The sequence below is a fragment of the Vulpes vulpes genome, chromosome 12 (genome assembly GCF_048418805.1).
Source record: "Vulpes vulpes isolate BD-2025 chromosome 12, VulVul3, whole genome shotgun sequence".
Taxonomy (NCBI): domain Eukaryota; kingdom Metazoa; phylum Chordata; class Mammalia; order Carnivora; family Canidae; genus Vulpes; species Vulpes vulpes.
Genome location: NC_132791.1, coordinates 53,612,062 through 53,636,412, shown reverse-complemented (window position 1 = coordinate 53,636,412; position 24,351 = coordinate 53,612,062). Strand labels below are relative to the sequence as shown.

General features: G+C 37.2%; 1 protein-coding gene and 1 pseudogene across 6 annotated transcripts in view; one reads left to right on the top strand and one right to left on the bottom strand.

Moving 5' to 3' along the window:
- The window catches only part of RAD50 (RAD50 double strand break repair protein), a 227,824-nt gene that overhangs the window by 190,697 nt on the left and 12,776 nt on the right, over positions 1-24,351 (top strand). For all 6 annotated transcript variants that reach the window (XM_072731777.1, XM_072731778.1, XM_025994939.2 and 3 more), the window contains 6 exons: positions 346-539; positions 3,103-3,213; positions 3,657-3,749; positions 3,824-3,937; positions 9,908-10,035; positions 12,157-12,381. In XM_072731777.1, coding sequence (XP_072587878.1) covers positions 346-539; positions 3,103-3,213; positions 3,657-3,749; positions 3,824-3,937; positions 9,908-10,035; positions 12,157-12,381 — 865 coding nt within the window. The remainder of the gene's footprint in view (positions 1-345; positions 540-3,102; positions 3,214-3,656; positions 3,750-3,823; positions 3,938-9,907; positions 10,036-12,156; positions 12,382-24,351) is intronic.
- On the bottom strand, positions 15,763-22,887 carry LOC140594821 (glyceraldehyde-3-phosphate dehydrogenase pseudogene; annotated as a pseudogene).

Sequence of the window (24,351 nt, the reverse complement as noted above, 5' to 3'; positions counted from 1 at the left end):
TTTTTTATCATACATTTTATATCTATCATGTGGACAGGGAACTGTCTTTCTTCCAGTTCGCAATATTCATCCTCTTTCTAAAAGCCTTACTTGTTACCTTGCTTTACATAACAGATTTTGAATGATGGATATCAGATGAGCTCTACTCTTTCTTAGTCCTGCCTGCCCTGTGATTTTAACCCATGGGTGACCAGGAGGGATTCTGTATCACTTTTCTTGCAGTGGGTGGGATCCATAGAAGCTGAGCCTTTGTGAATTCCATAGAGCTATAAAAATGGAAGCTTGCTGATCATAATATTTTCTATCTCCTTAAACCAATCGCTGTGTGACTATGTTTTCATGTAGTTTCCAGTAAGATGGAATTGAATCGTAAGCTTATACAGGACCAGCAGGAACAGATTCAATACCTAAAAAGTACAACAAATGAACTTAAATCAGAGAAACTTCAGATATCCACTAATTTACAACGTCGTCAGCAAATGGAGGAACAGACTGTGGAATTATCCACTGAAGTTCAGTCCTTATCCAGAGAGATAAAGGTAAGTTTCATACAAAACTGTTTTTTATCTTTTTTTTTTTTTTTAAATTAGGCTCTATGCCCAACACAGGGCTTTAATTCACCACCCTGAAATAAAGTGTCTCATACTCTACTGATTTAGCCAACCAGATGTCCCACATACCTGTTTTTTAAGTAAGTTCACATATGTAAAATGCTTCTTGTTGGCATAGTGACTAGAACTCTGGTTATTGTGAGAATTAAATAGAAAATAGTATAATTCTTTTGTGGCTCCTGTGTTGACAAACCTTGTATTAATAGGTAAAGATTTTGGCCATAATATGGAGGAATTGGCTGCCTGGTTAATTAGTGAACTTCCTGTTACTGGAAGTGGTTAGGTGGCTGGCTAACTACACAGAAGGATTCCTGCCTGTCTGGGATATTTGTCTTACCTGCAGATCCTGTATCCATGGCAGACCCTATCTCTTAGTTGTAATGCTTTTTCTGTTTGATTCTAGATGTAGTTTCAGAATCCTTCCCACTGTAGTAAGCAGGCATTGAGTTACTATGTGGAATGGAAACCATTTGGCATCTCTCATCTAGATTAATCACATCTAAGGCCCACTCAAATTTTTGAACAGTTTTAGAAATAATAATCTTGGGTGCCTGGGTAGCTTAGTCAGTTAAGCACCTGCTTTCAGCTCAGGTCATGATCCCAGAGTTCCAGGATTAAGCTCTGCATTGGGCTCCTGTTCAGTGGGGAGTCTGATTCTCCTTTTGCCCCTCTCGTGCACGCGTGTGCGCTCGCTCTTTCTCTCTCTCTCAAATAAATAAAATTTTAAAAAAAAGAAGTAACAATTTCGGTTTTTTGTTTAAAGATTTTATTTTTTTATTTGAGAGAGAGCACACAAGCAGGGGGAGTGGCAGAAGGCAAAGGAGAAAGAAGTAGGCTTCCTGCTGAGCAGGGAGTTCAGCAGGGCTCAATCCCACAACCCTGGTATCATGACCTGAGTTGAAGGCAGATGTTTAACTAACTGAGCTACCCCGGTGCCCCTTAGACATAACAATTTTACCTAGTTTTTCATAATTATAAACATTCAGTGAGCACTAAATATATTACTGACTGTCACTAATTACTATAAATGCTTCATAAGTATTTTTGGATTGCATATGATCAGAGGCTTAGAGTATGATATAAAATAGTAATAGCTTTTTTTTTTTTTTTACTCTTGGGACGCCTGGGTGGCTCAGTGGTTGAGCATCGGCCTTCAGCTCGGGGCATGATCCTGGAGTCCTGGGATTGAGTCCTACATCAGGTTCCCTACAGGGAGCCTGCTTCTCCCCCTGCCTGAATCTCTGCCTCTCTCTGTGTCACTCATGAATAAATATTTTAAAAAATTTTGTTTTTTACTCTTTATAAAGCCTTTTAACATTAAACAGTTCAGTGTCTTAGTAACCTGGTTGAGAATTGTGACTAAATCCCCCGTTTATAAAAAAAGAGTTTGAGACTTAGGGACACCCCAGGTCTTAGCCAAGTTCATGCAGCTAGTAAGAGGCACAGTTTATTTTCAGATAGGTCTTTTTTTTTTTTTTTAATTTTTTTTTTAAATTTATTTATAATAGTCACATAGAGAGAGAGAGAGAGAGAGAGAGGCAGAGACACAGGCAGAGGGAGAAGCAGGCTCCATGCACCGGAAGCTTGATGTGGGATTCGATCCCGGGTCTCTAGGATCGTGCCCCGGGCCAAAGGCAGGCGCCAAACCGCTGCGCCACCCAGGGATCCCTCAGATAGGTCTTCAATGTCTATTACATTTGACTTCCCAGCATACCATACCTCTTCTCAATATGATAAAATGCAAAAATATACCTATACTGAAGTGTGATACTAAGGAGTTATTTCTACTTTTATGGGTTTGTTCGATATTCATTATTTTAGAGTGCTTGAGGATCATTGTTTTCAACAGTGGTAGTCATGTAATTATACTCTAGAAATGTTGTAAGGCTGAACAACGTAGACTCCTGATTAGTAAAATAGTTTGTTATTTCAAAGCCCCCTTTCCTCCAATATAGGTGTGGATACACCAACATCAATGTACTTATATTTTTTATTACCATAAAATACCTACTTAGCCTTAGCAAACTAACCTTAAGGACAAAAGTGTCCTCTGTAGTCATATTCCCATCTGTAAAAGAGAGGCCTGAACTGAACTGCTTCTTTGGTCACACAGAGCCCCTACAAACTCATAAAAACTACACCTGAAGCCACATGCTCATATAATTGGGGCACATGGCCTGGATTAGGAATCAAGTCAGTGCTTAAAGCAATGTAGCATAGTGGCTAAGAGAAAGACTCAGGAGCTAGCCAGGATTTGAATACTGAATCCTTCATTTATTGGCTCTTATGACCCCAGACAAATCATTAGTGTGCCTGTTTACTGATCTGACATATGGGATGAAAATAATGGTAGGGCTCCTCATTGGGTTATTGGAAAAAGCAAATGAGTTAATTTTTAAAGCCTGACACATAGAAGGTGCTTTTATGAGGACTGTAAAGTCTGACACCTGAAATAAAATGATAGAGTATAAGTCTGTATTTTTTATTTTAGGATGCTAAAGAGCAGTTAAGCCCTTTGGAAACAATATTGGAGAAGTTCCAACAGGAAAAAGAAGAATTAATCAACAAAAAAAATAAAAGCAACAAAATAGCACAGGATAAAGTAAGATATTATTTTTATTATCAAATACATACATTAAACTTAATGTTCAGAGCACCATGTTGGACATTAGTGTTTCACATGAAATTAAAAACATAAGGTAAATAGTATTTTCAGATCTGTGACATAATTGACATTAAAAATTCTTGTTAAAGATTAAAATTAAATTATTTTGCTTTTTAATCTAAAATAGAAGTTGAGAATAGAGACTATTTAATCCAATCCCATAGATGATAAAGGGAATTGTCTCATTATAAAACTTGGTGGTGATGGGAAGTGGAACCCAAGTCTCCAACTTCCAAGCCACTGTTCCACTGGGTTTGCCTATTAAGTTTTTGTTACCTTAATATATATTTCTTTGGAAATAAATCTTTCTAAATGCCGTGTCCCAACCGGTATATAAACATTAGTATTAAATAAATACTAAAATAAATATTTTTCCACAGATGAATGATATCAAAGAAAAGGTTAAAAATATTCATGGTTATATGAAAGACATTGAGAATTATATTCAAGATGGGAAAGATGACTATAAGAAGGTAATTTAAAACTTAAAATTATTTATTTGTTTATACTTTTATTTTTCATGCTCAAAGAATTTTCTTTTGTACAGCAAAAAGAAAATGAACTTAATCAAGTAATAGCTCAACTAAGTGAATGTGAGAAACACAAAGAAAATATAAATAAAGAAATGGGAATCATGAGACAAGATATTGATACACAGAAGGTAGGTCTTTTTTGCTACTGGCTTTTGATATTACTTATACCAGTAACATTCTTCTCTTTATGTTTTTACTTAATTTATTTTACTTTATTTTTACTTTTGTTTTCAATAGATCCATCGAGTAGAAATGCATACAGTAGAGAAAAGCAATTCTAATAACATAGTCTTTTCCTTTTTTCCAATTTTATTTAAAAAAAAAAGACTCATTTGGTAAAAGTATAAACACAAAAGCTTTTATTTATTGACTGATTTTAGAGCATGAGCAGGGTGGAAGAGAGACAGAGAGAGAGAGAGAGAATCTTAAGGTTCCATGTCCAGCGCAGAGCCCAGTGTAGGGCTCGAGCTCATGGGCCTGAGATCATGACCTGAGCCAAAAGCAAGAGTCACACTTAATTCACTATGTCACCCAGGCACCGCAAAGCTAATTTTAAATATAAACATTTAAACATAAAAAGTTTAACTTAAAATTCTCCCTCCCCGGGATGTGTGGGTGGCTCAGCAGTTGAGCATCTGCCATTGACTCAGGGCGTAATCCCAGGGTCCTGGGATCGAGTTCCGTATAGGGCTGCCTGTGAGAAGCCTGCTTCTCTTTCTGCCTGTCTCTGCTTCTCTCTCTGTGTCACTCGTGAATAAATAAATAAAATCTTTATAAAAAAAAAAATCTCCCTCCCCTTCTGCCAATTCTCAGTCTCATTTCTAGATGTCATAACTATTAACAGTTTTTTGTTTGTTCTTAAAGAAGTTTCTTATTCATATCAGCAGGTAGATAAATCAATAATATATCTGTGTGTATGTATGTGAGCATATTTACTTTTATGTATAAGATCATACCATTCATATTCTCCACCTTTTTTCTTTTCACTTAATGCAATTTGATCTTATATATCAAGTTAGCTCACAGATCCACCATGTACTTTTTAATGATTATGAAATACTCCATTTTGTGTGTGGGCCATAAATTGATCACTTTTTTTTAATACTGCAAATGGTAACAATGAATATCCTGCATATATCTTTTTTCCTCTGTCTTTTCTTACCTAATGAAACGTAAATTCACATGAAACGAGAATAGAGGCATAATAATCTTAAAAGTTGTAAGTATAATATCTGTATATTTTGTCATTTTTTTCAGTTAATTCCTGTCTCATTTTCTCCATTAAGGGCATTAATTTCTACAGTATAATTAAAATCATATTGAGAAATTATCTTCAGCATTCCTTATGTAAGCATGATAGTTAATGTCTACCATTTCTCTATTCCTGCTCTTATCAACAAAATTTGCTATATGAATGCTTTAATCATTTAGTTATAGTGTTTTAAAAATCTGTTTGAAGATTAGCTGTATCATCTGCCTGCAGGGCCTCTGGCCATAGTGCCAGGTATTTCAAATATATGAATATTAGTCAAAAGTAAATCTCTGCCATCTAGGGGTGCCTTGCTGGTTCAGTCGGTGGGGCATGCAGCTCTTGAGGTTAGGGTTGTAAGTTCAAGCCCCATGATGGATGTAGAGATTACTGAAAAATATAAAATCTTTGTTTTATTTAAGATTTTTATTTATTTTTTATTTTTTTAAGATGTATTTATTTTAGACAGTGCACATATAGGTGGCAGGGGTAGAGGGAGAGAGGATCTCAATGAGCCCGGAGCCCAATGTGGGGCTCAATTTCATGATCCTGAGGTTATGTACAACCTGAGTTGAAGTTATGAGTCAGTTTCCTAACTGACTCTACCCCCCCAGGCACCCCAAGTTTTTATTTTTAAGTAATCTCTATCCCCGACATGGGGCTCGAACTCACAACCTCAAGATCAAGAGTCACATGCTCCACTGACTGAACTAGCCAGGTAATCCCAAAAATAAAAGCTTAAAAAAAAAGTAATCTCTGCCATCTAATAAATGCTGAGTAACTACAAATTGACGATAGCATATATAACAAAATACTTATGTATCCTTTGCGTATACGTGGAATGCCTGTTTAAAATCCCAGTCTATAAATCAGTGTCCCTCCATGTATAACATACGCGAAGATCATTAAGATTTACCCATTTGTAACTCTTTCCTTTTTTTTTTTTTTTTTAAGATTTTTCATTTATTCGTGAGAGGCAGAGAGAGAGGCAGAGACACAGGCAGAGGGAGAAGCGGGCTCCATGCAGGGAGCCTGACGCGGGACTCGATCCCAGGTCTCCAGGACCACACCCTGGGCCAAAGGCAGCGCTAAACCGCTGAGCCACCCTGGCTGCCTGACCATTTCCTTTTCAAGTTGATGATCTAAACTTAGTGAATCTGACTGTATTAGCTCACTTTTGTAAACTACCTTGTTCTAGAAATTATTTATAAGTTATATACATAGAGTAATGCCAAGTAACATTTTAAGTTAGTGGGAAAATGAGACAATGTGGCAATTGAGTAGTAAGTATATAAAATGTAGCCCATGAAATGTGATATGCTTGCTAAAGATTCCAGTAGTCACAGGAAGATAGGAAGTCACAACTATAATTAAGATTCACATTGTCTGAGAGCTGAAAGGACCCATATTAAGACCAAAGAAAAATATTTCCCATAGACATTCATGGGAAGAAGGACACTGTAGCTTATTAACACTATATCCTTAACAAACCTCATGGAGCTTTTTCTCTCTTTCTTTCCCCCACGGTGTGTTTCAGCATCTCTTTTATCTTTCCTTAATAAGGTTCTTTAGAAGGTTGTGTGATTGAGGCCTAAAATAAATGTTGGAGTGTTTTAGAGAGCAAAGGTTAGCTAGGGGAACCCATCAGAATCTCCTGGGTTTACCACTCCTAGGTACACAACCAAGAAAATTTTAAACATGTTCACATAAAAACTTGTACAAGAATATTCATAGTAACATTATTCACATTAGTCAAAATATGTCATCATTAGTCAAATTATGGTCATCAGCTGATGAATGGATCCATGTGATGTATCCAATATGTATTACAGTTCTCCGGAACAACAGAACCAACAGGTTATATACATATACACAAATTTATAGAAAGAAGTTTATTTTAAGGAATTGGTTCACACTTTTGTGGAAGCTGAGCACTCCCAAGATCTGTCGTTAGTCAGGTGGAGACCCAGGGGAACTGATGAGATAGTTCTAGTCTGAGTTTGAAGGTGTAAGAACCAGAAGAGCCGAGGTTTCAGTTCAAGACCAAAGGCAGGAAAAGACCAGGGTTCCAGCTCATACATTCAGGCAGGAGCAGTAACCACTGATTTGGTGTTTTTGTTCTATTCAGGTTGTCGTTGGTATGATGAGGCTCACCCACATTAGCGGGGGCAACCTGTTTCAGTCTCCCAATTCAGATGTTCATAGTCTCCAAGACACTCAGATAATGTTCAACCAAATGTCTAGGCACCCTGAGGCCCAGTTGAGTTGACACTATTAACCATCACATCATAAAAAGGAATGTTATTCAGCCATGAAAAGGAATGAAATAGTAATGTATGCCACAACTTGGAGAAACCTTGAAAACTTGCTACGTGATGAGAGAATCCAAAAAAACATGACCACATATTATATGATTCTGTTTACATGAAATAGGAATATCCAAATGGACAAAAAGCAAATTAGTGTTGCCAGGGGCTAGGGGAAGGAGAGAGAGACGAGAGAGATTGCTAATATGGACTGAGTTTCTTTGGGGGTGGTAAATGTTCTGGAATTAGTGATGATGCTTATATAACCTTGTGAATATACAAAAACCACTAAATTACACACTTTAAAATGTTGAATTTTATGGCATATGAATTACATCTCCATTTTAAAAAAATCACATGGGTTGTTAAAAATATACTTGTTTATGTCTCCATTACAGACCAATAAGTCAGAATCTCTGGGGTATGGGCAGAAGCATCTGTGCCTTGTTAAAGTTCCTCAGGGATTCTGATATATCATCAATCACTGAGCCAGAGCATTGCAGAACTTTCAGGCTATCCTTTCTAATGGTGTTTTTCCCAGCCAGACTTGGTAGATACTGAACTGCAATCTATTCGTTGTGCTACTACATCACAGTTACCTAGAATGCAGTTAATTTTTAGATTTTGCTTTAGATACCCCACTGCATAGACTGTCATCTGAGCTAAATGGGGTTAATATTTAAGAGTTGAGCGTAACAGTACCTTATTTACATACTTAAGCTCTACTAAATTTAGTCCACAGAATAAAAAATTTGGAAGTTGAATAATCTGTGTCCCTCATTTTTTAGATGAAAAGAACTGGAGGTGACCTGCCTCGCCCAAGGTCACAAAAGTAGTGAGTAACCAAAGTAGAATGTGACCTAACATTGCCAAATTGCTAATATTACAGAAAAACAGTTGTGTTGTATTTTAACTGCATCTGGCTTTCTTTCCTCTTTCTCCAGTACTTTATATTTTGTAGACTATAATTGGAATTCTCACTGCTTAAAGTACAAGGACATTTTTGACCCAAAAAGCATTTCACTATCAATTACTGAGCTAGGCACTGTGTTGATTATTTTACATATATGTTCTTTCATTCAGTCTTCACATCATTATATGACAGGTGGAATTATTATCATAATATATACAAGTTAACTGAGGCTCAGAATTTAAATTAATTTGCCAAAAGTCATCAAATTTGAAAGTTGTAATGCTGAGATTTGAGCCTAGGTGTACCTGACTTCAAAACTTGTGCTGTTTAACAACTGTACTGTATGTCTTTCAAAATGATTGTTAAAAGCAACTAGAAGCTGACCTAATTAAAAAGAAAAAAAAGTGCTTAGTTTTCTGTTCCTAATAAGGAAAAAGTCCAAGTGTAGTCTTCTACGGAAGAATTTTTGAGAGTCACAGCAGCTGCAGTGGCACATTAGGTTACCTGGCAACAAAAGGACGTTTACAACCATATCATTTTAGTTATTTTTAACTACTTATAATAATGCCCTTAGTCCATTGTATGTATTTGTATTACTATTTGTAGGAAAACTGAAGGTGACCTTAATGACAATTTTTTTTGAAAACCCACCTCAGAATAGTGATTCATAGGTGGGCAAGGTTAAGCATGTGGCAGAAATCCTTGGCTTCCCTTCTTCTCGCCCACCTCCCAGATCCTTACTCCTTAGTTATTTCTGTGCCATTACTGTTGGCAACAAGATAAGGCCAAAGATCTGTCCCTCCCTCCCACTTCCCACAATACTGGGTTTATTTCAGTTGGAAGGGTTACTGGAGGAGGGTCCTAGCTTTCTCCTTGAGAAGTCTAGACTCTGAACTTAGGATGAATTTTCTATATTCAGACTTTTGTGAGCCAAATCTATTTCTGCAGGTGATTTTTTTTTCCCCCTACATTCCAAAGAGTCAACTTGTAAACTTGTAAACTGTTTCCTTTTTGGCTCTTGACAACATAGTTCATAATCACCATGGTCAGGTCTCTTTTTAAGGACAGTACTACTCAGAACCTGTCAACTTCTTAAATTTTCAGTTCAGTTCAATGTTCAGGGATAGTGTCTTCAGGTATGTAGGTATATACTATTTTTGTGAAACTTCTGTCTTGTGACTGTTATTTGTCAGCTTTAAGGTTAAGATCTTACCTGATATACCTAATGGTATCTCAGCCTTGGCATATGTTAAGAGATAAATACAACTAGAAAAAAAAAAAGTGAGAGGAGACTTTGATAGTATATTGTTCTTTTGTGATCTTTTACATCAATAAGCTCTATTGTGGGGTTACCATGCAAGGTGATCCAAAGGGATATAGTTATACAATACTAAAACATCTAGTTATATTCTTTTATTTTGTCATTTAAATATCTGTTTTGTGTATTTGTATTTGTGGGCTATCCAGATTCTTCCAAGCTTCAAGATCCCTTTACCCTGGCTTCTCCCTCTGTCGAGTTTACCATAATTCTAAGTAAAGGTATAATTAGTACTACCTGTCAGCAATTGTTTATTATGAATCACATGTTGGTAACTTGATTATTTTTGTTAACCATTTTAATATTATTTAGATCCAAGAGAGATGGCTACAGGATAACCTTACTTTAAGAAAAAGAAATGAGGAACTAAAAGAAGTTGAAGAAGAAAGAAAACAGCATTTGAAGGAAATGGGTCAAATGCAGGTTTTACAAATGAAGAAGTATGTTTTTTTTTTTTTAAGAAGTATGTTTTTAAAAGGGGTCCTTAGTTTAAATAAAGATCTTTTTATTGAAGTATGAAGAATATTCAATACATATTTTTTTAAAAAGAATTTTAGCATAAATATCCCTTGAGACTTACAGGAAGGTAGACAGAGTTTTTATATAACCATAAGTCTTGGCTTTATAAACTGAAGAAGTGATACAGAATTTATAGTCCTACTGCACTGATGGGCAGGATTAAATATGCTAAGTCCCAGATTTCTGCTAGCCTGCTTCACAAGATAATGGTATCAAGCATAAAGAACACAGATGGCCTGTGGACCATGCCTGGGTCCCAGCTTGTATAGTCTCTAATACTGCCAGAGGACTTAGTGCCAAAGTGATTTGTCATTGGAGACCCATTCTAGACGCTCCTCATTATAATTGCATGCCAATCAGATCTGTTTTGTTTTTGTTTTTTGAAGATTAGTCTGCTTCTTCTTTCATGTGGTTTTATTGATATTTACTTTCAGTTGCTACCTTTTTGCCTTAGAGTTGCCTCAGGAATTCTCTAGGAAATGGTTGATGCTTAAGCACTAGACTGCTATAAAAGGCTAGACTAGCCAAATAGATTTTTGAACCACCTTAACTGGTTAAAAATAGGCCTCTAATTTATTCAGCCATTCCTTATAGATTTTTTGTCTTCTTGACTTGACTTTATTTTTTTTTTTTAATTTTTATTTATTTATGATAGTCACACACGGAGAGAGAGAGAGAGAGAGGCAGAGACATAGGCAGAGGGAGAAGCAGGCTCCATGCACTGGGAGCCCGACGTGGGATTCGATCCTGGGTCTCCAGGATCGCGCCCTGGGCCAAAGGCAGGCGCCAAACCGCTGCGCCACCCAGGGATCCCCTTGACTTGACTTTAGATCTGAATCAAAGAATGTTTAATTTTTTTCTAAAGGATATTATAAATGAAATTTTAATTTACTCTATAAAGCCTAACGGTTTAATCTTACTGTAAGCACTCTTGGTTTAGCTGTTTAAAATCTCTTTCATATACTGAAAAAAAATCAGACTTTACAACTGGAAGAGCTCTTCATCTTCAGTCTCATTTTTTTTTTCTTCTTTTTTTTTTTTTTTTTTTTTCAGTCTCATTTTTAAAGCATTAGGACATTGAGACCCAGAAAAAAAAATCCACAGGAAGTTATGACAAAAGCCTGGAATGTGACCTAGATATCCTAGTTCCCAAGCCTCAGCTATTTAACATAGTAGTGCTCTCAGTGGCAAGTTGAAAGAGTGAAGCTTTTAGAATAATCTTACAGTTGAAACAGTTTATTTTTCACTGCTGAAGAACAAACCAGATATTTTTATAATTTCTTCTGTGCTTGGTACTACATAAGAGTGATTTTTTAATATTCATTCAGACTACTAAGTACAAGTGCTCCTTGTCAAATCTGTCTTAAACTAGAATGCAATGGAAATGTCAACAAAACAGATTATCAAGCCAGTTCTGTAATGATGTCCATAAACTGTAGTGCTTAATAAGAGGGTGCTTAATAAGTAATTGTTAAATGAATACGATTTTTTAAAGCACACAAATCTTTATTATCTCCCTAGTTACCAGAAAAGTTTGTGTATTTTACTTTCTTTGATCATTATTATGCTATACTTGTGCAAGTGAAATTTTATTTTCATAAAGTACAGACCTTCACTAAGTATTACCACAGAAATTAATAGTTTGAGATGAAGTTGTATTTTGCCTTTGATGTATTGTGAATGGAATGATGACACCTATTACTTAGTAACTTCTCCATGTTGGTAAGTGTGCATTCTCAGTTCAAAATCAGAATTTTGTGAATTTGTAATTTAATCACCAAGAGTACTTTTTTTTAGGTGTCTAAAAGTGAGGAACTTGGTCAGTGTTCGCGTGTTATAAGAGTTCTTTGGCACACAGAAATCAGCTGTTCAGAAATCTGGATGATTCAGAGATTTGGGAAGGAAGAAAAATTTCTTTAGTATTAAAGCCTTAAATAAAAAGCAAGGAGAGACTTATTTTTTATCTAGAGAGATCTGACTTTTCCACTTCAGGCTGCTAAAAGCTAAAAATGGTCCTTAATTGTCATGTTTACCATTTATAGTGAACATCAGAAGTTGGAAGAAAAAATAGACAATATAAAAAGAAATCACAGTTTGGCAATAGGACGACAGAAAGGTTACGAGGAAGAAATTATTCATTTTAAAAGAGAACTTCGAGAACCTCAATTTCGGGATGCAGAGGAAAAGTACAGGGAAATGATGATTGTTATGAGAACAACAGAGCTTGTGAACAAAGATCTCGACATTTATTATAAGACCCTTGATCAGTAAGTATTAGACTGGGGATTTGATTCCGACTGCAGTCAGTATAAAGTAGCATATTTTAGTCATATTTTCCTCTTTTTTTATGTTTTAAACATAGTTATATATATCAGAGAATGGGAAAATAAATATATATACATGTATATACACACACATGCATGCTTAAGTTATGAAGTTAAGTTTTACAGCATATTAATCTTAAAGAGTACTCTTGATACCACCCTGCATAGCCATTCCAAGAACTCTTCCATTGTCACTAACTAGGATCCACTTAGATGCTCCTCATCGAAGCCTTCTGTCATCCCCTACTGCCTGTGACAATTGACACAGATTTTTGCTTTCTCTGCTTTAAAAAAAAAAATTATCGTGTGTATTGTTTTTTTTTTCAAGCTTTTAAAAAATACAATGTTCTGTGTACTTTTCTAGGATTTGTCTTTTTTGTTTTATTTTGTTTTTATATACTCATGTTGCTTTTATAGCTATAGTTCATCCATTTTCACTGATGTGTACAGAATTCTGACATGGGACTATACCACACTGTATGGTGTATATGGTCTTTACTAATATAACCTTTACTGCTAGAAACGTTCCTGTGAGGTCTTCTGAAGAAAAAGGTGTAACTTTTTTTGCACTCAATTTTACAAAATAATGTTATCCAAGATATATCTCTGAGATATATCTTTTTTTTTTCTGAAGAAAAAGGTGTAAGAGATTCTCTGAGATATATGTACAAGTAGAACTTTTTTTGCACTCAATTTTACAAAATAACTGTTATCCAAGGTAGTTTTACTAATCTGCACTGTTACCAGAATGTAAGGGTTTTCTCTAAAGCATCTTCTGACACTGATTTTGTCAGTTTTTTAATTTTTGTGAACCTGGTGGGTGTATAGTGGTAAACCATTGTGGTCTTCATTGCCAGTCCCCTGATTTCTAATGATGCTAAACATCTTTTCATATTTACTCTTGTTTTTTTCTCTTTGAAGTGTTTATGTCTTTCACCCATTTTTAATGTCTTGGTAGTGGTGGTACTGATCTGCCTGTGTTCTTATCTCAGCTGTATCTTAATTTTTTAATTACATGTATTATAAATATCTCAAACTTTTAATGAACAGATTTTATTTTAAGGCAGTTGAATTTATAAATCTTTTCTAATTAGCTTTTTTTGTATCTTAAGAAATCCTTTCCTACTGCTGTTTTTCTTCTAAAAGCTTTAATTTTGCTTTTTTACTTTTAAGTATTTAATCCTAAATTGAATTTTATATACATTGTGATGTGAGAACCCAGTTTCATTTTTTCCTTGATAACCATCCTGAATCTAATTATTGGGAGCCAATCCTTTCCTTAACGATCTGTAGTGGTCATTTCTGTTATATATCAGAAATCCCTGTGTGCAAGTAGGTTCTGCGTTTTCTGCTCTGTGTCACTGCTCACATTGTCTGACTCTTTGCCATTACTGAGACTGTCTTAATTATTACAACCTTATGATATACTCAACAAATAGATTTTTTTTATCTAGTCTGTCCATCTTTTTTTTTAATTGTCCTATTAATTCATTTTAATTGATAATAGAGTTGTATTTAATTCTGTACCCTTTTTTCAACTTACCTGCTTTCTGTGGGATTAATTTATTGTTGTTTATTCCTCCTTTTCCCCTTCTTCGGGTTGTAAATGATATACTCTCCTTTAGTGATTTGGGTATTTACCTTTATTTATTTATTTTGAGAGCTAGACGCAGAGGTTCAGTCTCGCAACACTGAAACCATGACCTGAGCTGAAATCGAGAGTCTACCACTTAACTGACTGAACCATTCAGGTGTCCCCCTGTCAATTTTTAATATGTGTTTTTGATTTAAGATCAAATGCATTGATTCTCCTGGAGCAGCATTATCAGTGTCACCTTGTAACTTGTTAGAAATGCAAAGTCTCAGCCTCTACTCCAGATCAGAAATGTTGGGGGACAGGGCCCAGCAGGCAGCATTTGAACAAAACTTCTCGGTGATTCTGATCGGTGATTTTGATGCACATCAAAACTGAAGAACTATGGCTCTAATGTGAATTGTTTGATCTTCTTCCTGAATATGAATGATCTTGTGGTATTTCTATTCTCTAGGATTTTAGTTTCACTGTGTTTTATATCATCTCAAATAAGTAATAATTACTACTGCAGTAGTTTCATCCTCAGTGCTTATTTGGATAAACTCTCATGTTTACCAATTTCTTGAAAGTCCTACTCTTCATTTCTTTCTGTTCTGTTTCCTTTTTATCCTCCCCAGAGTATAACCCTTACTAATTTTTGTAGTGTAGAGTTCTAGATTAAGAGGTTGGGTTTTTTTGGTTGTTTCCTCCCCCTTTTTCAAAGTGCCTATTTAGCACTTTGAAAATATTCCATTCTTTCCTGGCTTCCACTGTTACTGTTGAGAAATCATTCTTACTATTCTTTTGGAAGTAATACGCCTTTGTTCTCTGGTTCTCCTAAGATTTTACTTTGTCTCCAGCATTCTGCATTTTTTTTTTTTTTTTTTTTGTGAGTGCTTCCAGAGGTAGGTCAGTTTTCAGTTCTTCTGTTCAAGTACCATATTTATTGATCTTAGTATTGATAGGTTTCATCATTTCTGGGAAATTCTTGTGTATTATCTCCTCAAATATCATCCTTTCCCATTTCTCTTTGTTCTCCTCCCTTCATTTCTCATTGCATATAAATAAGCCTTTTCATTCTTTTCTCCACAGGCATGCATGTATTGGTAATAAACTGGTTGGCTTCCTCATAGTATTTTCCAGGTCATAAATTCTTTAGCTGCTATTCATCCTGCATATTAACAGTTGCCTTTTTTAAAGCTTCTCATTTCTCTAAGTTTTATTTTGCTTTTGTTTTTTCAGAAATTCTTTTTTTTTAATTTTTTATTGGTGTTAAATTTGCCAACATATAGAATAACACCCAGTGCTCGTCCCATCAAGTGCCCCCCTTAGTGCCCATCACCCAATCACTCCCACCCCCCCTCCCACCTCCCTTTCTACCACCCCTTGTTCGTTTCCTGGAGTTAGGAGTCTCTCATGTTCTGTCTCCCTTTCTGATATTTCCCACTCATTTTTTCTCCTTTCCCCTTTATAGAAATTCTTTTATATTTTTTCCTTAGTATTTCGATTTCTCAAGTGTCTTTTACTCATTTTAAATAATTCATATTTTATACTCTTACATTAGGATTTTTGTATTTCACATTTTTAGGAGTATATTTCTACTATTTGTACTAATTCTAACCCCTAATGAATTATTTTTTGTTTTATGCAATGCTTAATTGTAACTTTATCTTTCATAGTGCTTTTTTTATTTTTCTGTGAGACCTTCTTGTGAGAATGACCTTCCACATAGCAATTTTGGTTTTGATCTCCTAGGAGCTCCAGGGATAACACTGGCCTGGGTCCAGTTTTTATGTTAATTTTTCAGTTTGGGAGTTCCTGAACTACACTGGTAATAAAACACTGAACCTTAAACTCATCCCATGTAAGGCATTTGCCCAGGACTTTGAATGCTCAACTTACTACTTTTCCATTTTTTCATTGAATGTTGGTGATACAGATCATTAAGAGTCTCAGCCTTTAAGTTGGATCATTTCTAATTCTGTGCCTCTCAAGCCCTATGCTTCATGTTCTATCCTGGTTGATAGTACCCAATGCGAAGTTTACAAAAATAATCAAGTTTATTTTTTTTTAAAGATTTATTTATTTATTCATGATAGACATAGAGAGAGAGAGAGGCAGAGACACAGGAGGAGGGAGAAGGAGGCTCCATGCCGGGAACCTGATGCAGGACTCGATCCCGGGACCCCAGGACAGCACCCTGGGCCAAAGGCAGGTGCTAAACCGCTGAGCCACCCAGGGATCCCCAATAATCAAGTTTAGTTACAGTATCATATCACACACTGACTGTGTTGGTTTTCAGTCCTTTATTTCCATCACATGGATATTTTCCTTTATTTCTTAAGAACTCAACTATGAATGTAAAATATTTCTTATTAAAAATCTTTATCATGTTTGTAGGCATTTGTGGCAGGAGAATTATCATTTACCTTAGGTTTTGTTTGTTGCTTTCTGAAAAGGAAAATATCCTCTCCAGTGCTAAGAGAACTAGACAGATGGGTTCTCTTCTAATCAGGAAGTGCATAGTCAACAGACCAGTCTCAGGAAGGCAGGAGAACCCTGCTTTCAGTGTGAGGAATGTTTTAGGTAATGATGAAAATAGAGGTAGCCCCAGAATAACCTAGCCATAACTTTGGAATATACAATTTTGGGGAAGTTCATATTTTAAGACAAGTTGGGTCTATGAAAACTGGGAATGAGCCTATTTGTTATTTTTTTAAATTAATACTACTAAGATTTTTGTTCGATTAAGTTAGCATTCCAAAATGACTCTTAGACGGTTATTCCATGAGCATACCTTCTATCCTCTTTCATGGTAAGTGTAATAGGTGAACATTCTACATTTTCCTAGCTCATAGAAATCTGTGTGTGCATCAAGTGAGAACTCTTGTTTTTTTAACTTTTGTAAATGTTGAAAACTCCCCTAGTTTTTGGGTCCAGCAGTTTAAAGTATTGAAATTTAAGGTTTTGAAACAAGAGCATTAGCAAGACATTATTATGCCTGGTAGACTACATGTTCACATACATACCCTCCTTTTTGCCTTTCATAATTCTTTTTAGTCTTTCCTGCTATCTCATATATGCTTTTAGGAAGCTTTTTAATTTTTTAGTTCTTCAACAGATGCTGTTTGCCCAATAAACTTGCCAAACCTTTTTTGAGCACTAAGGAATAGGAGACCTGGTCCTAGTAAGGAAAATTTATTTCGAGAGATAAGAATCAAAATAGATTCTATCATTAAAAACCTATTATACAGTAAGATAATTTCTGTTGGTTGTCATGAAAAAAAATGCTTTTGTAAAAGTTGATAAGTTCTACCTTTTTGTTTTTTGTTTTGTTTTGGCTGGGTACAGTATACTTTATTGATGGTACATGACAAGGTAGGGCTCCCCAAGCCCCTCCCCTTCCTCGGGGTCTAGGATGTAAATTGGAGCTCAGGAGATTCTCAGTGTGTTGGGGGATTAAGTTGGGGCAGGGACTCCCCAGCAGCTGAAGGCCTCTCTCTTCCTCTTGTTCTTGCTGGGGCTGGTGGTCCAGGAGGCTCTTACTCCTTGGAGGCCATGTGGACCATGAGGTCCACCACCTAGTTGCTGTAACCGAATTCATTGTCATACCAGGAAATGAGCATGACGAAGTGGTCATTGAGGGCAATGCCAGCCCCAGCATCGAAGGTGGAAGAGTGGGTGTCACTGTTGAAGTCACAGAAGACAACCTGGTCCTCAGTGTAGCCCAGGATGCCCTTGAGGGGGCCCTCCGATGCCTGTTTCACTACCTTCTTGATGTCGTCATATTTGGCAGCTTTCTCCAGGCGGCAGGTCAGATCCACAACTGACACATTGGGGGTGGGGACACGGAAGGCCATGCTAGTGAGCTTCCCGTTCAGCTCAGGGATGACCTTGCCTACAGCCTTGGTGGCGCCAGTGGAAGCAGGGATGATGTTTTGGGCAGCCCCTCGGCCATCACGCCACAGCTTCCCAGAGGAGCCATCCACGGTCTTCTGGGTGGCAGTGAGGGCATGCACGGTGGTCATGAGGCCCTCCACGATGCCAAAGTGGTCATGGATGACTTTGGCTAGAGGAGCCAAGCAGTTGGTCGTCCAGGAGGCATTGCTAACAATCTTGAGGGAGTTGTCATACTTTTTGTGGTTCACGCCCATCACAAACATGGGGGCATCAGCAGAAGTAGCAGAGATGATGACCCCCTTGGCTCTGCCCTTCAAGTGAGCCCCAGCCTTCTCCATGGTGGTGAAGACCCCAGTGGACTCCACAACATACTCAGCACCAGCATCACCCCATTTGATGTTGGTGGGATCTCGCTCCTGGAAGATGGAGATGGACTTCCCGTTGATGACAAGTTTCCTGTTCTCAGCCTTGACTGTGCCGTGGAATTTGCAGTGGGTAGAATCATACTGGAACATGTACACCATGTAGTTGAGATCAATGAAGGGGTCATTGATGGCGACAATATCCACTTTGCCAGAGTTAAAAGCAGTCCTGGTGACCAGGCACCCAATACAGCCAAATCCGTTCACTCCGACCTTCACCATTGTGTCTCGGGGACGCGGCTGGCACTGCACCAGAAGATGAGGCTGACTGTTGAACGGGGAGGAGCAGAGAGCCAAGTTCTACCTTTTTGAAGTCTCAAAAATCCATAATACATGGTTTAAAGTATTTTCCCTGGAGACTACTTGAATTCAAATTCTCACTTTTGATATTTAGCAACTTATTTAAATGCCTGGAGGTTCAGTTTCCTTATCTATAAAATGGAAATCTTTTTTTTAAGTCAATTAGAGTCACTGTAGAGTCAAAATTATAAGGGAAACTCAGAGGCCATTTAGTCCAGCTTTCTTTGTCATGTTCCATTCTTTAATATAAATTCTTTAACTGTCTATTCCTTACTAGTACTAAGGAATTTAACTTTTATTAATAAGAAAATGTAGGTTTCTGTTTCTATTTAAACATTCTTTGAGATTCAATTTTTCAAGGGTGGGAGCTGTACAGAGAGGATGTTAATATTGAATCAGTACTTACTGTATATTAGCCATAATCTAATTGAATTCTTGTATTTACCCTGTAATGGTCAAGTATTTATCAAAAAGATTAAGAAGATATTTAGGATTACCCAGCAAATTTAACTTTGATGATGGGAGTAATTGAGGGACTACTTTAAGCCTTTTCTAAGGCAGGATCTTCTCTGAGAATGTGGCATTTAAGCTGGGACCTGATTGATGAGAGGGAGCAACATAAACACAAAAAGAGTTGCAAGCCTTCCAGGTGGAGAGAATAGCCAATGTATAGGCTCCAAGACCAGTTTGAACAGGAGGGATTCAAGGACTAGGAAGAAGGTAAGCATGGCTAGAATAGAATGAGCAGGGGAATAGGGTCAGAGATACATGGTCTCCAGCATATGTGGTGCCCTTGTAGCATTGGTAAACAGTTTGATATTATTCTCTGTACAACAGGAAGTCCCTGGAGAGTTTAAAGCAGGGAAGTAGCATAATCTGATTCATAGCTTGAAGAAACTGGGACGCTTGGGTGGCTCAGCGGTTGGGCGGCTGCCTTCAGCTCAGGTCGTGATCCCGGGACCTGGGATCGAGTCCCACATCAGGCTTCTGCAGAGAGCCTGCTTCTCCCTCTGTCTGTCTGTCTGTCTGTCTCTCTCTCTCTCTCATATGAATAAATAAATCTTTAAAAAAAAAAAAGAAAGTACCCTGGCTTCTGTTTGGAGAATGGATCATAGTGGAGCAAGGGTAGTGAGGAGACCAGTGAGGAGACTGTTGTAATAATCCAAGAAATAGTGGTGGACTAGACTAGGGAAGTAGCAGTGGAAATGAAGAGAAGTGGATGGACTCAAGTTTGTTTGGTATATGAAATTAACTGACCTTGCTGCTGAATTGAATATAGGGGAGGAAAAGGAAAGAAGAAAATCAAAGATTGCTCCTACATATTTTTACTTGAACAACAGTTTTGTTTTAGACAGTTTAAGTGTAAGGCACTTGTAGGCACCTGAAGCAGCTGGATGTGTAATCTAGAGTCTGGAGTTGAGGAAAGTTATAAATTTGAGAATCATCAACATAGATGTAGTATTTAAAGCCACAGAGTGATACTATGTGACATGACTTATAGATAAAGAAGGGAAGGGTTCCATGACTCAAGATGTTTCCAAAGTTGATGAAGTAGGAGAAACATGTAAAAGGTGTATCTTGAAAACTGAGTGAAGAAAGTATTTCAAGAATCTAGAAAAAAAAAATCTAGAGTTACTGGGATGCATAGGTGGCTTGGCGGTTGAGTGTCTGCCTTTGGCTCAGGACGTGATCCTGGAGTCTCAGGATCAAGCCCCACATTGGGCTTCCTGCATGGAGCCTGCTTCTCCCTCTGCCTCTCTGTGTCTCTCATGAATAAATAAATAATTTTTTTAAAAAAAAGAAAAGAATCTAGAGTTACTGAGAGGTCAGATGAGATGAGGACTCAGAAGTGACCCTTGAATTTGACAAATGGAAATGTTATTGATTTGAGGAACAATCTCAGTGGCATGGTTTGAACTGAAGCTTTGGAGTTGGATGAGGAGAAAATGGGGGTAAGAAGTGGAGACAGCTTAGTTAATTCTTATGAAAAGTTCTGTGAAGGGGGAGCTGTGAAGTGGAGTGATAGGTAGACAGGACTGAGGGGCCAAGTTAGGTAGGTTGGTCTTCTTTTAAATTTTACTTGTATGTGTTCTGCTATAAGGTAACTCCTCCTCATACTACATTAAACTGCAGACTTGGGGTTTCCATATGTGTTAACTGAATAGAAGACTATTATATCTAGGAACCTTCCAGCTATCCCTACATACTCTAAGAAGCCTTGACAGCAGGAAGAAAATGAATTCCCTCTGTCAGGCACATGTTCATTCAAAAACCCCGTTAGTCTTTTCTTGTCAGGCTGTGAGAAGACAGAAGTATCATACCCTGTCCCTAATGCAAACTGCTAATGGTCCAATAGGGGAGCCATGGTAGGTGCTCCACAGTAACAGTCTGTATCTGACTTCGGCCTTGAATAATGAACAAAGGGCACTTCAGTAGAGAAAAGTACCTTAGTGCCAGATCCATCACACTGAGCAGAGTGGGCTTGATGGGGCCAGTGAGGAGGAGCTTGTGGGGGTGGGGAGGTGCAGAGGTGCTTTCCAGCAATTTAGGCTTGCCTAAGGAACAAAGACAGGCTGTTTACTGTGTTCTGTTATCTGCTAATCAAATGGATTTTTCTAAATGAGAAGAAAAGTACAGATTTCCCCAAAATTGAGTCTTTGTGGGCTTATGCTGGCAAATAGTGGCCTTCGTAAGGTTCATGTTGTGAGCCTTTAATTTGCCTTCTCACCTAGAAGAAAGGTCCAAAATTTCCCTCATTGTTTCACCTCTTAGAATGAAGCATGCAATCAGTGTAATTGTTGCATTCAGCTGTCTATTTAGGGTAACACAGGAAATTAGCAGTGCATTTTCAAGAAAAGCTGATTACCATCTGTTATTACTAATCATCTAAAAACATCACTGATTATAAGCTTGCCAGTGGTCAGAGACACTTACACTATATGAGAATGGGGGGAAACTACATCATTTAGAATATACTACCTCTTACTGCTTTAAAAAGAAGGCATCAATTAAATGATTTTTGGAATAAATCATTCAGTACTATGTTCTATCCTGTGCCCCAGGTTTTCCACTATTATTTTCCCCCAAATACAGAATGTTGCCTGTTAAGTCACATTTCTTCTGAAACTCATTGAAAACACTTAACTTTTATAGTTTTGCAGCTGAGGCATCCAGCTCTGAGTCTGTCAGACCCGGCTCCTGGTACTGGAGAAGAACTTAGGGATGAGGGCTTGATCAGGGCTCACCTCATAGCCACCATTCTTGCCATCACTGTGAATACAGTACAGTTCCACATCAGCAGCCTCTCTAGCATCACAGGTAGATTACAAAACCAAAAGATGGTTGGTGGCATTTCTCACTCACTGCAGGTTTCTTTAACCAAATGTTTATCTTTCAACAGTGATTGAACCACTCCCTGAATTTTAAAAGCTGATATTTAAGAATTTGGCTAAAGGAAATTAGCTCAACAGTTTTAAGGGTTTTAGGAAATTAGTTTAATAACCTTTAAGGGTTTCATCTAAAAAAAGAGGTCATTTTTCTTTTAAAAGTACAACTTTGGTTTGGTAAGTGACAGATTTTGAGTTTTGCTAAGCAGTGAAAGTCACTGTTTGGGACGTGATACTCAGTAGAACATAACACTGAAGATTCCCTTGTAGAAGAGTGCTTCCGCTGACCTAAATGTAGGGAGACAGGAAGTTCTCACGGTGGTAAATACTAGGGCAATAAGGAAGAGTATCCAGTGTGATCACGAATAGCAGTGATCATAGCTAATTTTTTTTTTTTTAGCAATTTATATATCTCAAAATTTGGCACACTTTTAAATACAAGGGTGAGGATAATCTTGGAAAATGTCTTTTGCAAGTATAATCCATCTTACTGCTTTTTTCTAACTTGGTAAGTTTTCATTAACTTGGTAGTTTTTATCATACTTCTGAACTAATTTTTTATTAATAAGACATATGTGTTTGACTCTTTTACTTAATGTTTTATTCAGTGAAATAGCTGAGACTATGGAGAAATCCACTTCCACTTGCCATTTTATGTGCTCTTCAGATTTTAAGCGTCACTTCAAATTTTGTAGAATGATAGTTTTCTTTCCTAGTATTTTGAGCCTTGGTTATGGTTTAAATAATGGAAGAAGTAAGAACTAGAAAGATCTTTCCCTGATAGGTAAGGTTTTGTGATGTTTTTCCAACCCCTTAGTACCTGCTCTGACTCCTTTTCAGATGTTCAGTTCTCTGCTAATGGCTGGGTCCAAAATGATTTTAAAAATGGACTCAGAGAGGGAATCCTTGAGTGGCTCAGTGGTATAGCACCTGCCTTCGGCCCAGGGCTTGATCCTGGAGTCCTGGGATCAAGTCCCACATTGGGCTCCCTGCATGGAGCCTGCTTCTCTCTCTACCTGTGTCTCTGCCTCTCTCTCTCTCTCTCTCTCTCTCTCTGTGTCTTTCATGAATAAATAAAATCTTAAAAAATGAAATAAAAATAAAATTTAAAAAAATGGACTCAGAGAAGTGGCAAAAATCCTGAATTACTGTCCTGGGGATGCCAGGATTTTTACTGAACCCGGCCAATTTTTACTGAAATTTTTAAGGGAATCTTTCACATGGAAAAGAGTATTTAAACATAAGACTAAATAATTTATAAACCACTGTTGTCTTAGATGTTGGACCTTTTCTTCTGAAAGTTTTCACAAAACAGACTACTTCCCAAGAGTGAGGATAAATGTAACAGAGTGACATACACACTTCAGGCACATGGTAGGGCTGGTGCAGCTACTCAGATGACCACTTACCCACAATACTTTCCAGCCCATGAAATACTTACCTTTGCCTGAGCAGAATGATAGTTTACTACAGGTCAGGGATTTCAAGGTCATTCTTAAATGTCTATTACTTGTAAAGTCCACAGGCTGCAAAGTGTGTTGTGAAGTTCATCTTTGGGCCTGCATCAGTCAGCTCCCACAGAGTCCAGTATTGCACTCCCCCTCCCCACCCATTATACTTTCTACCAGGTGTATTTTCCTAAAGGTAGTGGTCCCTGTTTACTTGTAATATTAAAGACTTTCCACCTCTGGTCTTGCCCATCTCATCTCTCACTATTCACTATGTTCTAACCAAATCAAACCATTTTGTTCCCTGAAGACACCTCACATTTCCCTGTGCTCTTTATCCTCTGTGGAATGTTACTTTGTTGAAGTCCTTCCCATTGATGTGATTTTTCCTTCCCTGTACTCCGTGATATTTGTACTACTTATACCATTTAGCCATGTATTACAGATATTTGTGCTTCCCTGTTGTCCATTACTTTTTTTAGTATATATGCTGTCGAAGCGAGCACCCCTGTTGTCCATTACTATGTAAATCACAGAACAAGATTTATAGCAGACTTAGGTTCATTTCTGTGACAATGACTAGAATTTATTGAGCACTTAGATATTATTACATTGTCATTGCCCTCCCATTGCTTTTTTGCATGTTATGTACACACAAATAGATCTTTGTTTTATGTGAATAGTATCACACTGTAGGTATTTTTCTGTTTGTCCCTTAACAGGTAATGAAAATTTTTTTATATTCATATATGTAAGTACATCATTATTTTTAATAGCCGCATAATATTCCATGAAATGGATGTTACCTAATTGATTTAACCACCAGTGGACATATTGGGAAGCTTTTACATGTTTGATACTACACATGCTACAACATATGTCTT